General features: G+C 40.2%; 1 protein-coding gene across 2 annotated transcripts in view; it reads left to right on the forward strand.

Moving 5' to 3' along the window:
- LOC107042158 (tyrosine-protein phosphatase 99A-like) overlaps positions 1–16517 on the forward strand; it is a 351194-nt gene that overhangs the window by 177626 nt on the left and 157051 nt on the right. For both annotated transcript variants that reach the window (XM_015263070.1, XM_015263071.1), the window contains exon 5: positions 5149–5671. In XM_015263070.1, coding sequence (XP_015118556.1) covers positions 5149–5671 — 523 coding nt within the window. The remainder of the gene's footprint in view (positions 1–5148; positions 5672–16517) is intronic.

Here is a 16517-nt window from a genome sequence, read left to right on the forward strand (position 1 = left end):
CGATTGTTCCTCAGCACTTTCGTGATTTTGTAAGGACCCAGGTAAGGCGTATGTACCTTCAGTCCTGGTCCAAACTGCGTGCTTTTAATAGCCACAAGATCATTTGGCTGGTAGATTCTCGGCGCCTTCCTCTTTTTATTAAAGGTCTGCTTATTTTCTTCTTGTACCTTCAATAATTTTTCTCGTGCCTCTTCCCTCAATCTCGTGCGGTTTGCATCAAATATCGCAATTATCTCCTCATCAATCAATCGTCGAAGTTCAATGTCGTCCTTTAACTTCATTTTTGTTCCAATTAACAATTCAAACGGCGTTATCCCGATGCTCCGATTCAATGTTGAATTAATCATCTGCTGAACCTTATCCACGTACTTATACCATTCTAGGGGCTTGGGCATTGACAATTTCGTCAGAACAGGTATAATTGTCCGGTTGACCCTTTCTACCTGCCCATTACCCCTCTGTACTCCAGTCGTCACCAACACATGTTCAATCGTTTCTTCCTCACAATACTCCTGGAACGCCCTTGAAGTAAATGCTGCTCCGCGGTCAGAAATAATTCTTCGTGGATTGCCGAATATTATTGCCTGCGTTTTCAGCCTCTTAATTACCTCCTCAACTGTCGTAGATCGAGTAGGATAGAGCGATACAAACTTCGTGAATGCGTCCACTACTGCAAATATGTGACAATAGCTCTTCCGCGTCGATGGCATTGGCCCCAGGTAGTCTACGTGATACGTATGTAGTGGTGTATTTCCCTTCTCAATAACATTTAAAAGCCTTCACCTTTTCCGTGCTTTTTCTCCGATAAGATGGACCTCACGCAACTGTCAATTACTTTCTGCACTCGTTGTTTCATGTTTGGAAACCAACTGCCTTAATAAATGCTCCGTTTTACTCCATCCAAAATGACCTTGTTCGTGTGCTGCTCTAATCACCTCGTACTGCATACTTCTCGGCACAACCAATAATTCATCTCCAGCAAACTCTCGATATAAAATATCTTGAGAAGACAATTTAAAATAATCGCTAGATTTCTTCCGTGCTGCTTCAATTATTTTCAATACCTCTGGATTTTCTCGCTGCGCCTTTTGGATTCATTCAATTAATCCGCCTCGGCCCTCCTGCAGATATAACACTTGGACGGGGTTGCGGCTCGTGCGTCCATATGACGCATTGATGTACCTGGCCTGTGCTCCATTGTGTATCGGTATTGTTCCAGCATTAATGCCCAATGAGCGTCCCTCAAACAAATGTCCTTTTTCTTAATTGTTTGGACAAATGCCTGACAATCCGTCACTATTTTAAAATCAATCCCTAGCAGGTATACCCGGAATTTTTTCAACGCCTTAACGATAGCCAAAATCTCCAATTCGTAACTAGTATATCTCTCTTCCACCGGCGACGTTTTCCAGCTGGCAAAGTATACCGGGTGAAATTTCCCGTCCTCAGAGTCCTCAGGGTGCATTATGGCAGCACCTAGTCCTCCCTTACAGGCATCTGTATGAAGCTCCGTTTCGGCCGTTTGTCGATATAGCTTCAAGATCGGCTTCTGGACCAATGCTTCTTTCAGGTTCTCGAATGGCGCCTCTTGTTCTGGCCCAAACTGGAACGTTACACCATCGCGTAACAGATTCGATAGCGGACGCGCTTGCACTGCATATCGCGGAATAAATTTACGAAAATAACCCGTAAGACCCAAAAAAACTCTGCACTTATTTGACTGTTTTCGGCTTCGGGAAATTTTTAACAGCACGCGTTTTTTCCTCAGAGGGGCGGATTTGCCCATGCTCCACGATATACCCTAGGTACTCCATACGTCTCACTAATACCTTACACTTTTTCCAATTGATAATTAGTCCGAACTTCATTGCGGTCTCTAGCACTTCCTTCAACTTTTTTAAGGCTTCTACTTCAGACTTCGCGGGAATGATTAAATCATCGAGATATGTCAACACGACTCCATTATTAATCAACTTCTTAAACACGGCTCTGACGAATCTCTGAAACACGGCGGGTGAATTGCACAAACCGAACGGCACTTTCAACAACTCGTAATGTCCATCTGGTGTCACGAACGCGGTGTACTTCACACTCCCTTCCTCAATCGGCACATGAAAAAAACCGTCTTTTAAGTCTAATGCGCAAAATACTTCGGCGTCCTGCAATTTATCCAGCTGATCCTCAATCAGTGGCAACGGATTTCTATCACGTATGATTTTACGATTTAACATTCAGTAGGCCACACACAATCGCGATTTTCCGTTCTTCTTTGATACTAATACCACAGGGCTAGCATAGTCCGAGGTACTTGGCCTCACAACACCTCGCTGAAGCCATTCCTCTACGGTCTCGTTCACGACCTTACTTTGGTCGGCAGACAGTCGTCTTGGATTTTGGTACACTGGCTCCTCGTCTTTTAATAAAATTTTCATTTTTACGTTCGCGTTTTCGGTTTTTATCGGCTCATAATTTTCAATCAGCTCTTTTACCCCATCTCTGATGTTTACGTCGCTGATGTGTCTTAAATCCAATTCGTCGTCTCGCTCATCATGTACGTTGATGTTGAGTATGGTTCTCCATCCTGGGTCATCCGTCTCCACTGTCTTCTCCTCTGGATCCAACGGCGTCAGTGTTATAGCACGGTTCTTGAACCGATCCTCAGCGTAGTCTGATAATTCTCCTCCAATTAAAAAGTCATGCCCGATATATTCGTCAGGAATCACATCGATATTAAACTCGAAGTTTAATCCATCAATTACTACCTGGGTCCTAAATCGGCCCAGTGTACTCATATTGGGTGCACCCACACCATCGAACGGAATCTTCTTTGGCTGGAGGGGCGGCGCACCCAAACGCACATACAGGCTAGCGCGTGCTAGGTGCAGGTCACTACCTGAGTCGATGATGGCCTTTACCTTCTGTCCCATGATGTCCACTTCTTTGTATGTTTTTTTGTCGGCAGATTTTAATGCATCAACTCTTGCCTTCGCCTTTACTTTTATTGTCTCCACGGCACTCCTCTTTTTCTGGGGACATGCAGTAGAAATATGACCATAACCCTCGCAATTAAAACACCTTGGCCCTCTGTCCTTCTCTGGACAGTCTCTGCTGATATGATTCTTCGCGCCACAATTGAAACAATGTTTTTGTTTTTCCATTCCTTGTCTATTATCTATCACTGGCTTCCTCTATTTGTCATTCACTGTGCCTTTAAATTGTGATTTGTATTTACCGTTGTTATTTTTCTGCATTTCGTAAAACTGAAATTTCTCGCGTAACTCTTTGATTGTCTTTGCACCGTACAATACTGATTTATTCGCCTCGTCGTCTTTTACTCCGTCCACTATGTACTGCATAATTGACTCCGTCTCTATATTAGAATGGCTCGCCATTTCCAACATACGATAAATGTAAGCTTGATAAGATTCGTCTCTTTTCTTTTCAGCGAGTGCCAACTTTTTATGCACTTGCTTACTGTTCATTGTCTGCACAAATTCTTTCACTAGCGTCTTCTTCAAGCCACGCCATGTTGTCACTTTAGTCTCGAAATTAGCAACCACTTTTGCCGATCCCTTCAATAATGTTTTTGCGTAAATCACTCGATGAGCGTCCGACCACTTGCACATTTCTGCAGTCTCCTCGAAAGATTTCAGCCAGCGGTTGATATTTTCACCAGAATCACCACTGAACGATTCCATGGACTCACGAACATCTTTGAAGGTTAGCGCTGGTCCTGTCTCCGTCACTCGACGTCTGTGGCCCACATTTCTTCGTCGTGTTAAATTGTCTCCATCTTCTTCTTCGCTGCTCGAATTTTCTTCATCGCTCGACTCTTTATCTAGAGCTCTTTGCAGTCTTATACGAAGATCTGCCTTTCTGCCCGTCACTTTAAGTCCACGACTTCGCAATTCGGCTTTCAGCTCAGCTGTACGCATTTCGGCTACATTCAGCTCTTTCTCCACGTCTTCGTCTTCGCTTTCGTCGTCGTCACTTGCTAGCTCCTTATCCATCACCTCTGTAGCATTTTTCGTCAATGCTTTCCGGAGTCTTTCGGCTAGCACCGCTTTGGTTCCTTTAATGGACCGACCGATCCCTTCTAATCGTTGTCTCAGCTCTTCAACCTCCATATCTGCTACATGATCGACACTGACGGAAGTTTCTTCGTTAGTCATCTCTGCTTCATAAAGAGTGTTGCTCTCTGAGTGATATTTTCGTCTATTGGCCGTCTGCCTATCACTCGTTGTCCAACACCGTCACTGTTTAACTTCACTTCACGACACTACGTCACCAACTATATCATATCCATTTAATAATTTTAATACTGACGCGATCCCGGTTGAGCCCCCAATTTTGTAGGTTTCATGACAGTAATTTTAATAAAAGATATGATACGATTTATTCATAGAAAAGAAAGTTAAACGTTCAAGTACATAAATATACAAGTCTTAACCCGACACTACGAACTCCGGCTAACAACTAACTCCCCTAATCATTTGCTCGTCCTTAAATGCTAAAAGTGTCCTCTGTTATCCTCGTCTTTCTCACTCACGTTCGCACTCTGTCTTTCTCATTCTATTCACTCACGAAATTACACTCAGGCCCAAACCTCACTTTATTATTTTATAATCTGACCCCCGGTCTCTTAATTCCTCTGAGTACTTCCCCGATGGACAGACACTCCGGCGTATTTCCCCGTTGACCCGTCGCGGCTATAGAACTCGGGCCCGCACTGTCATTTTATGGCTTAATCCTCGGCTTTCCCAAAATATTCCATCAGGCCTTTTCCCACCTCCCCCCATAGCGTTTTCCTTTCACTAGGTTTTTTCCCCACTAACACTCATTCACTTAAAATATGTATCCCACATATATGAGTGATTCCATGATAAATTATCGACGGAAGCTTTCAAAGAGTATGGCGCTCAAGATAAAACGGAAAGTTTCTTGATATTATCAAAATAATAGTAAGCCTTACGATTCAGATGAATAATTCGATGAAATAGAATTATAAATATGATGACGTTTCCTGATATTTTTTCCAGATTCATCATTAATGAGCAAAGTATATGATTTGTATTCGGCTCTTAATTTTCTAGCCTAACAATTGTAAAAAAAATTTTATTTATATGTAATGTAATTTCACTTGTGCAGATGATCACTCTCGTGTCCGACTCTTGCCCTGCAGCAGTAGTCCGCCCAACAAAGGTCATGATTACATTAATGCCAACTATATAGATGGATGGCAAAAATCTCATGCTTACATTGGGACTCAAGGACCTCTCCAATGGACAATCGACAGTTTTTGGCGCATGGTATGGGAGCAGCGAGTATCAACAATCGTCATGATTACAAATCTTGTTGAACGTGGACGAGCCAAGTGTGATATGTACTGGCCGAAAGAAGAAACTGAAATTTACGGAAATATTCAAGTAACACTTATCAAAGAGGACATCATGGCAACTTATACAATTCGCACACTACACATTCGTCATCTGAAAGTTAAGAAGAAGAAGAAGAAGGACACAAATATTGGCGAACGTACAGTTTACCAGTATCATTACACCGGATGGCCTGATCATGGCGTACCGGATCATCCATTACCAGTACTGAGTTTCATTCGTAAATCGTCAAGTGCTAATCCACCATCAGCTGGACCCATCATTGTTCATTGCAGGTACTTGATGCTTTCACTTATTATAGACTAGCGCCGCCGCAGCCGCTACGTTGATGCCCTTTCATTATTCTCTTTCTCATTTTTTCCTTGTGTTTCTTACAAAAATTACTGATTCATCATCGCCTTAGTAATCTTAGTGTTAAGATTAATGGACACAATGTTGATCGGTTCATCACCGGTTCAATTTCAATATTTCAATAAATAATTCAGTAATTCTGAATTTCTGTGCTCACTGAATGATGTTCTAACCATAATTATAATCAAAATTCTGTTCAGAGTGCGAAACAATAATTATTAAACTTCTCACAAACCAGAATTGTTTTGTGTTCGTCACCCCTTTCATTCTCTTTTACACCATTTCAATAGCTTTGAATTATTTTTGCTGGACAAATTATATGACCGATTCTGTTCTCCTTCGCTAATTCAGAGTATTTTCTCCTTCTTCATAATCTTTTACACAACTTTATTCAACGATGCCATGAAGTTGAAACTTTGATGAAGCATCTAAAAATTTTTCAAATTCTCTATGAAATCTCGCAATTCTTGTAAATTTTGCTTCGAAAACGTGGAAATTCCGGTCAAATTATGTTCTCAGATTTTTTAAACTATGTTCTTTTTTCCCATTTGAATCAATCAGAGTATAGTCGTTGGGGTCGCGTGACTCCTTCACATCAGTTTTATTTGATAGTTTCTGCCTTTTCCGATCAATTGTTCTCCCATGGTTTATTCAACAGTTCTAATAGTTGAGAGCTACTAAAAATTTGTTCTAATTTCTGACAAACTCGTGTATTTTTTTTATTTTTTTTCAGAAACTCTCATAATTGTCTTAAATTCTCTGGAAGCTTGAGTCATCTTACATTCGGAAAAAACCGACAATTTTCTAATTTTTGAGGGAACTTGTAAACTTCCTGACCGTTCCTATAATTCATTCTCTATCCCTCCTATTTGGAGAGGATTTTGTAAAGTTGAAACACATCGTCATGAATTTCCTAAAATCTTAATCTTCCTGGTCTTAAGTTAAGTCTCTTAGCAGTTTTGGCTTTGTATTGCTATCGCAGTTAAACTGAAAGGCTCCTTTTTCATATTCGCTAGCGCCGCCATGGTCGCGATACTGATGCCCTTCCCTTATATCTTTTTTAATTTTTTTCCTTGTTTCTTTCAAAAATGAATGATTCATCATCGTTTTATTATACTGAGTGGTAAGATTCATGAAAATAAGGGTTATCGGTTGATCGCCTCTTCAATGTCAATATTTCAATAAGTGATTTACTAATTCTGAATTCCTGTGCTCCTTGAATGTGGTTCTAACTATAATTATAATCAAAATTCGATTCAGAGTACAAAACAATAATTATTGAATTTCTGACAACTCAGAATTTTTTGGTCTTCGCCGCCACCTTGACTCTCCTTTACACCTTTACAACAACATTCAACTATTTTTCTGGAAAAATTATAAAGCCGATTCTGATGCTCTTTGGCTAATTCGGAGTAATTCTCGTAATTCATGATTTTTCTTACATTTTTATGAGATATCATGGGACTTGAAACTTGAATCATGAATTATTTGAAATTTTTTCAAATTCTCCGTAAAATTTCGAAATTTTTGTGATTTTTTTTTTGAATGTTCATGAAATTGTTGAGAAAACTCGATCAATTTCTCGAATTTTTCAAATTATATTCGAGCTCATCAGTTTTATTTGAAAAATTTCACCTTTTCCTATTAATTGTTCTCCCAATGTCTATTCAAAAATTCTCTAATATTGAAGAGATACCCTCATAACATAGTCCGACAAAATTTGGGCCCATTTTTATCTAGAGGTGAAATGGCCCTCACTAGGAAGATTTTTCCTCCCTGATTCCGAATGTGGCGGCCATTTTCTCCGAAACGTGATCTTTGTGGAGAAAAAAAATGTTCAAGTTGTGCAAATGGCCTAGAATTTCAATTTTCTAAAACTAATAAAAAAATAAGCCGTACAACAATTAGATTGAAAGAATATCAGTGAAGAGATAAAATTTAGGCCTATCGTTCGATGACAAGTTTCTTAAATTAAATTCTCCGAATATTTCATAGAAAAATCAATAAAAATGCTATTTAATACCCGCAGAAGTATTATAGCGGAGCAATCTAAAGTTGCATCCCCACGTGGAATTCAAATTCCCGAAACTTTGAGGGCTATCTATCGAGGAAGGGTTATCTACTGAAAAAGCAAGCTACCGTGGAGGTGGAAGAATCAAGACGACTCGTTGCCCTCGTAGTGGCTCAACCTGATCTTTAGCGAAATAGACTATCGAGGTACAGCACTATGAATAAATTCATTTGGCGTAGAATTGGTGAGCAGTTGACTCCTCCCATCTCAGGGACAAACTTCATAAGTATACGACGAGGGTCATTCTCATAACGTTCATAAAGCTAATTATTAGCTAATTGCGAGATCGCTAACGCGAAGAGAGACGGATGGATCCTGAAACTCCATTCATCCTCGAGAATGAACTGATGTTTCTGGACGAAGATGATGACGCACGTTCGCTCACATCTTCTGTATCTCCCCCCCCCCATCAAGTCCCCCATCAATCCCTCTACCGAGTCCTCCACCAAGTCCCCCATCAAGTCCTTCGCCAAGTCCTCCAAACCTTGATGAAATCGTCATCCGTGAGTCAGAGCAAGACGAACTACTTTAAAACCCTGATTTTTTCTCCCAATTGTTTCATTTGAAAACAAATTTTATTTCATTTGAAAGATTTTTTTTTTCAATTTTTAATAGAATTTCCAAACAATAAATGAACGAATCAAGCATTTCTTTCTAATTTCTCTCTAAAAAATACCAATTAATTACAAATTATCTAAGAATAACGTATTAAATCTTTTTTCATTTCAATTTTCAAAATATTTACACTCGATTCCAAGTCTCATTTGGAAACTTTCACTCTTTTCCTGGTTTCTGCATTCTGGAAGGATAGTCGAGAGGCTTTCTTCTTGTGAATAGCTTCACTTGAATCAAATAAAACCCAACAGTCATCTGCGAGCATTGTCCTTGATGACTTTCCATTATATCGATGTTCCAGAGTGGAAATATCCTGGTGGAATCTCTCTCCATATTCATCACTCACATCCAATAAACTCTCAGGGAAGAAACCAAGACGAGAGAAAAGAAAATGCATTTTTAGAGACATGTTACATCTCATCTTTTCATAATTTTTCAGCCTTGCTGCAACCGGTTCTTTGTAGTTCTCAGATCGAGAACTCCCCAGGAAATTCTGGCAAATAGCTTTGGGGGATTCCCATGCTTTTAACTCGATGGCCTTCAGCACTTCCCTAAATTTTCTGTCATTATCCATCAATTTCTTTTGCTGGGGGCCAATGAAAATTCCAGCCTTTATCTTGGCCATACTCAGCTTCGGGAAGAAAGGTTTCAGGTAATCGAAAGCTCGTCCATCTTTGTTCAAGGCTTTCACGAAGTTCTTGATGAGCCCCAACTTGATATGCAATGGTGGTAAACAAATCGTTTCTGGCTCAGCGAGTGGTTGTTGAATAACGTTGCGTTTCCCAGCAGTGAAAACTCTCGACGAGTAGGCCAGTCTTTCTGAGACCAATGATTCCCTTTATCCCGGCTGTCCCAATGGCATAAGAAACAACAATATTTCATCCAACCCAGCTGCATTCCCATCAGAATGGCCATCATTTTCAAAACTGCTGATATACGCCAGTTGTAATACTGTTATGCCCCCGATTTGGTCAATTGCGTTATTGTTTAATATGTGGACATACAGCATTGTCAGCGTGACACTTACCAGCGTAACTGGATTATGCTGACCAAGTGATGAAATATAAACAATCAATGTATTATTTAAGAGACGATTGGGTCTGCACAGAACAGACCTGAATTGGACTCCAACGCGTATAAAGGTCGTAAACTCTTTGTAATCAGTCAGATGACACAGTAATTATAATCATGTAATAAATTCTCATATTTAAATACCGATAAACCATTGGTGGGATTTATCCCTTTAAGCCTAGAACCTACTGTAATTATAAGTACCCCCCACGCTGGGTACAACATTTGGTGGCAGCGGTGTTCGGCTACAATAATAAGGTATTTAAATTTTCACGTCGACGTACTGAGTGACGTCCGCGTTAAATTCTGAAATCTACGTACGGAGGGACGTAGTATTGAAACCAAGTCTACATAGGGAACGACGTTGCATTTTTTCGGGTGTCACTGACCAACGGTGCAGTGGTCAGGGAACACGTGTCAGCAAATAGCTGAGCGGCCGATGGACTTCGGATTGCAGGATTTCAGTGGGTCAACTTGAGGATACCATTGATATACCTGGGCTACTCGGAGAAGTAAGCATTCAACGAACTACTTGGAGGAGTAGATATCGCGGCTACTTGGAGGAGTAAGCATTGAACAAGCTACTTGGATTACTAGGCAATATTACAGGTTTTAGGTGGGTCATTGTAACGTGACTCGGGGATACCTGGGCTACTTGGAGGAGTGGATAGTAAATAACGGCAAAGGCAAATGAGTTTTGAGGGTACATCTGGACACGTAAGTCGAGATAAGTTTCCATTACTTAGATCAAACTCGCTGGACTCAGTGGTGCCAGGAGCCGGAGAGGAACTTGCGGGGATATTTCAAGAAGTTACCTTCAGAGCAAGGCGGAATTTGACAGATCGGGATTGGTCTGGAGAAAATATACCACGAGTAAGGCAGCAACGGATGGCAGATGCACTTGGTGATTTTGGAGTGAATCTGCGGAGACATTATTCATTTGATTCGGACGATAGTTTATCTGACGTAGATATGAATTCACCTAACGGATTAAGAGACGCCGTCAGTACTGAGAGGGAACGTATGCGGAGAAATTTCGAAAGACGACACGGAGGCAATGAGCAAGGCGAGAATTTGAGAGCTGTGAATGGATTAGCGAACAATGTATCACTTGAAAGACCAACGAGACGTCATGATCAGTTAAGAAGAGACTACGAGGATTTAGTCGCGCGACACAATAGGTTGTTAGAGCAATTCAATGCAACACTAGATGGGTCGGAAGAAATGCGAGAATTCATCAACCGATGAAACGAAGAAATTGGTGCAGCGCGTGCAGCGGAACCAGCCGCAGAAGCGAGGGCCAGACTATCAGAAGCAAGAGCTGAAGCAGCTGAAGCGAGAGCTGAAGCAGCAGAAGAAGCAGCGGAACGAGCTGAAAGAAGGCAAGACCGGGCCTGGCTGCGGAATCGTCAACGTACTAATTTTGGTGAGGATGATTACAACATCGACGTTACTTTAAAAATTATCAAGGAGTTTGACGGTAACGACCCAACAAAACTGGAGGGGTTTTTGCGAAATTGCAAGTTGGTATTTTCCCGTGTGCGAGAACGAGATCATCCATATGTATTGGAATTGATTTTAATCAATAAATTGACGGATCGTGCTATGCTGGACATGAAATACAAAGAAATCCAAACAATGGAGCAAGTGGAGAGTTGGAGGCTCTGTATGGTGCGAAAAAATCCATAGATTCGTTACAAATGGAGTTATCCACTTTGAGACAACGAGAAGGAGAATCTGTACGCTGCTATGGTTCAAGGACTGAGAGTATTACAGTGGAATTGGTGGACGAGTTATCGAAAACCAAGGAGACACTAGCTGAGAAACGAACGTTGGAGGATGCCATTAGACAGCTGGCAAAAGCAAGTTTCGAGACTGAATTGCGTGGACAGCTCCAGGTGCTTGTAAGGGCCAGGGCTTTCAAAACACTACATGAATCAGTCATTGGAGCTATTGATTTAGCTAAAACATCGAATTTGCAATCAGGAAAGCCAAGAATTTTTTATGGGCAGAGGGTAGAGAAAATTTGTTACAGGTGCAACTTGACTGGTCATTTTTCAAGAGACTGTCGCACTCGCGCGGGTTCCACAAGGCTTCCTCTAGGAGAGGGAAAGAGAACATCGGTAATGCCGTTTGGAGCTGTTTGCAAATACTGCAAATATTCGGGTCATGAGGCAGTGGATTGTAATAAGCTGAGAAACAAACTGGGACTGTCAGACGATCAAGCGATTCTTGTGGGAAAGAAAGAATCAGGCACTGCGAAACCACGTAATTTTGCAGGAAGTAATGAGAGCTTAAAACTGCCAGTAGGTGCATTCCAGATTTGTTGAAAATTTATTCTTATTAGTGAATTGATTTAGAGAGAGAAATTCAATTTTGATTGTTAAAATTTAATTATTGTTGATAACAAATTTTTTATTTTTAAAAGGGGAGGAATATTATGCCCCAGATTTGGTCAATTGCGTTATTGTTTGATATGTGGACATACAGCATTGTCAACGTGACACTTACCAGCGTAACTGGATTATGCTGACCAAGTGATGAAATGTAAACAATCAATGTAGTATTTAAGAGACGATTGGGTCTGCACAGAACAGACCTGAATTGGACTCCGACGCGTACAAAAGTCGTAAACTCTTTGTAATCAGTCAGATGACACAGTAATTATAATCATGTAATAAATTCTCATATTTAAATACTGATAAATCATTGGTGGGATTTTTCCCTTTAAGCCTAGAACCTACTATAATTATAAGTACCCCCCACGCTGGGTGCAATAACACTTGTATTCAATCTTGTTGAACAAGTACTCGATGTTCTCATGACTTTTTTGAGGCACATAGAGTAAGCGATGGGTAGAGATGGATAAATATTCCCAATATGAAGGAGAACGGCTTTCAAACTAGTACTTGATGTGTTAACGAACAAACGCCATTCTTCTGGATGATGCTCTATCCCTATGCGCTTCATTAACCCATCAATATCGGTGCAATAGCAAATGGTAGGTTCTTCCTTGAAGAATTGCAGTGAATGAGACTCACGATCGCGAGATTTCATGATGCGAACGTCTGATATCACAAAACGCTTCTCTTTCAATCGTGAGGCTAGTATCTCTGCCTCCTCTTTGCTGAGCTTCAAGTCTTCAATCAGGTCATCTAGTTCATCTTGGTTGAAGGGATTCAGTGGGTTAGAGGCGGATACATTCGGTACAGGCTCATACTCTTCATCAACTTCATTCTTAATTGGCTCTTCTGGGTCCTGCTCTACATTCGCTTCCACCAACGATTCGTCGGCAGTTACACTGCTACTTGTGATCAGCATTGGTAGATCGACAGAGGGTGGCTGGATATACGAGATTTATCTTTGCTTTTCTTCGTATACGATCCAATGTCATTCACACAAAGAAAGCAGTTGCCAATGGGATCCCTGGGTTCTCTCCTAACTGCTGGAGTACCGTAAGGTGGCTTTTTACCTTCACTGAGAAACCCTGTGAGGTACCGACCGCAATATGAGCAACATTGGTGGGGAGTCCATGATTTATCCAAATTGGTCATTGGACGATTAAAACAATTCTGATATCCCTTTTTGACCAAGTCTGTAATGTTCCTCCTCAGGGGTGAACTTCGCACACACGTGGCAGAAGAAATCAGGTGAATTTCTGCAGTGACGAGACATTGAAGTTTCACTTCTAGTGAAATAGAAACTCCAAAGACTGATGTCAATATGTGATTTGAGCCTTTGTTTGACAAATGAATCATGAGATTCAGGGAAAATTGAAGTTTGAAATGGCATATTGAGATGAACCATTCTATTTTTTTAAATATAAAAAACTTCAATCAAAATAGTGGACGAAGTTGATGAGAGAGTGATAGAACCAGATGAGATTGAATCATTCATAATTGTGTTCACGAAAGAGAAACATGAGGGAAATGTTAGAAAGAAGTTAGGAAAATACACATGGACATCCTGATTTGTTCATTTATTGCTTTGAAATTCTTTTGAAAATGTAAAAAAAAACTTTCAAATAAACGAAAATTTCTTTTTTTGAAAATGAAAATATCACAAAAAAAAATCAGAGGGCTAAAGTTTTTCATCTTGCACTGACTCAACGATGACCACTCCATCACGGGCTGGCGGACTCGGTCGAGGATTTGGCGGGGGACTTGGTGGAGTACTTGATGGGGGGGGGGGCTACATGATACGTGAGCGAACATGTTTCATCATCTTCGTCCAGAACCATCAGTTTATTCTTGAGGATGAATGGAGCTTCAGGATCCATCCGCCTCTCTTCGCGTTGGCGATATCGCAATGATACGAACATGCAGAAGGTCAAATACCCTATTGGGAGTAGGAATATAATTAGCTTTATCAACGTTATGAGAATGACCCTCGTCTTATACTCATAAAGTTTGTACCTGAGCTGGGAGGGGTCAACTGCTCACCAATTCTACGCCAAACGAAGTTGTTCATAGTGCTGTACCTCGATAGTCCATTTCGCCAAAGATCAGTCTGAGCCTCTACGAGGGCAACGAGTCATCTTGATTCTTCCACCTTCATGGTAGCTTATTTTTTCAGTAGATAACCCTTCATCGATAGATAACCCTCAAGTTTCGGGAAGTTGAATTCCACGTGGGGATGCAACTTCTGATTGCTCCGCCATAATACTTTTCCGGGTGTTAAATAGCATTTTTATTGATTTTTCTATGAAATATTAGAAGAATTTAATTTAAAAAACTTATCATAGAACGATAGGCCTAAATTGTATCTCTTCACTGATATTTTATTCAATCTAACTGTCGCACGGGTTATTTTTGTATTAATTTTAGAAAATTGCAGTTCTAGGCTATTTTCACAAATTTAACATTTTTTTTTCCAAAATGATCGCGTTTCGGAGGAATCGGCCGCCAGATCCGGAATCAGGGAGGAAATATCTTCCTAGTGAGGGCCATTTCATCTGTAGGTAAAAATGGGCTCAAATTTTGTCGGACTGTGTAATTATTTTGAATTCTCCGGAAAACTGGCGTATCATCTTACATCCGGAAAAAACTGAGACTTATTTTACTTCCGAATGGGAACATTATATTTGTCGAATCCAAAAATGCCAACATTTGTAGTAGGATAACTACTTTTGGGCTCAAGAGTTCGAATATGCAATTTTTAGACCATATCCGGATGTATATATGTATGTAACTGTATGTGTCGTCCTTATATGTGACCGATCGTTTTTCGAGGATAACTGAAAAAATAATTGTTAAAATGAGTCTAATTATAATTGACAATATTCTTCTCAATGCCATCCTGACCAAGTTCTATCATGGAATTGATTGCATCATTTTTTATTTAAAAAAATCATTTTGAAACCAATATTTTTGGTACAGTGTTGGCTGCCAATATTGAGGCAATGCCAATAAATTGAATACAATAAATCATTGAATTCAATTCAAATTCCATCGTTATAGAAATTCACATGTGGAAGCGCATTGCTAATTGATGAGCCAAAATATATTGACTATGTTGTGATGAAAGCAATTAACCACTTTCATTTTATGCCACTCTTAACATCAAGTTAAGATCATCCAATTATCAATCATTCCAACTTTCTTCCAACTATCTTTAAATTTTAAACATTCATCACCAAAAAATCATTTTACATTCCCGTCATTATAAACCAATCCATGTGTAGAAAATATGCACTGATGTATTCAATGTATACACGATGTTTGTTTCTTAATTTAGTTTATAAGCAATAAGTTCACTTTATAATTCACGCGCTTGTTTAGACAGCGTTGTCGCGGCCGCATTGCTCAACCTCATGGAAGTTCATGCGGCTTTCGGGTCTTTCGTCCGCCGTCATGACACTTCCAAATGCATGTTCTTCTCCATGACAGTTTGTAATGCATGCTTTTTTATTAAGAGGATAATATAAATATATATTTACCCCCCCACATATTTTCATGAATATTTTTCTCCATTCTAAAGGAAAAAAAAGAATGAGTCGGTGTAATAATCACCTCATTTTTATTTAGAAATTCGATTGTCAATCATCCAAATGTGATTCGGGCTCTAGACTTTTATACAATCATTAATTATATCGATATTTACACAACCGATACTCAATCATCCGTTTCATTGCATTCATTCCCACACTTGACTTTCATAGAATCGATTCGCATTCGAGTTCTCATTCAAGTGCCCATTCGGGTTCTCATCCGAGATTCCCGATGCCTCTCTCTTATTATATAGGATTGTCTTTTTTATTACTCAAATCATATACAAAACTTATCCTGTCTTATCCTGTTTACAATTTGATAAGACCAGAGAATGAAAGGAAAAAAAATCAAAAAAATTTTCATGTGGGATGATATTACTATTCATTGAGGTTTTAGGTAATCGTTGAACTTTTCTCGATAAAAACATTTATGAATGTTCTTCTTCAAAAAAATATTAGTAGATAGACAGTGCCACTTCTGACTCAATTTGATCTGGAACTGGCCTGCTGGCCAGCGGCGCGTGAGAGGGGAAGGGGGGCACGGAGTCCCTACCGGCGTAGCGAAGAGTTGCTTGCTGAAGGGAGATGGACGGATGGCACTGATCTCTATATAACTGGATAGACTGTCCCCATACCCCCACCAAGCGGAAACGAATAAAATTAAAATTCAGCCAGCGCCGGCGGGTCAGCTGTGTGGTACGTTACCGCTGAAACTTATCTGATGCCATAACCCTCAAAATCGTGTGAGATAGGGTTCATTCATTCGAGGTGGATTACAATTTTGACAGAAGAATAGTGTCAGACAAAATGGTGCATCACCAGTTTTGCAAAAAAACGAGTGAAAATAATCCTAAATGACTGTAACAGACGGTCAACTTGACGTACAAACGTCTATGTTATTTTTAGTTTTGAGGCTTTCGCGGCCATTATTAATGACTTGGTTGGCTTCCGGATGGATGCCGCGTTGAGTTTCAGCATTGCGCCGACGTTTCGCAAACATTGCAGTCTGCATCTTCAGGGCTAT

The sequence above is a fragment of the Diachasma alloeum genome, unplaced genomic scaffold (assembly GCF_001412515.2).
Source record: "Diachasma alloeum isolate Michigan unplaced genomic scaffold, Dall2.0 Dall_scaffold_00427, whole genome shotgun sequence".
Taxonomy (NCBI): Eukaryota; Metazoa; Arthropoda; class Insecta; order Hymenoptera; family Braconidae; genus Diachasma; species Diachasma alloeum.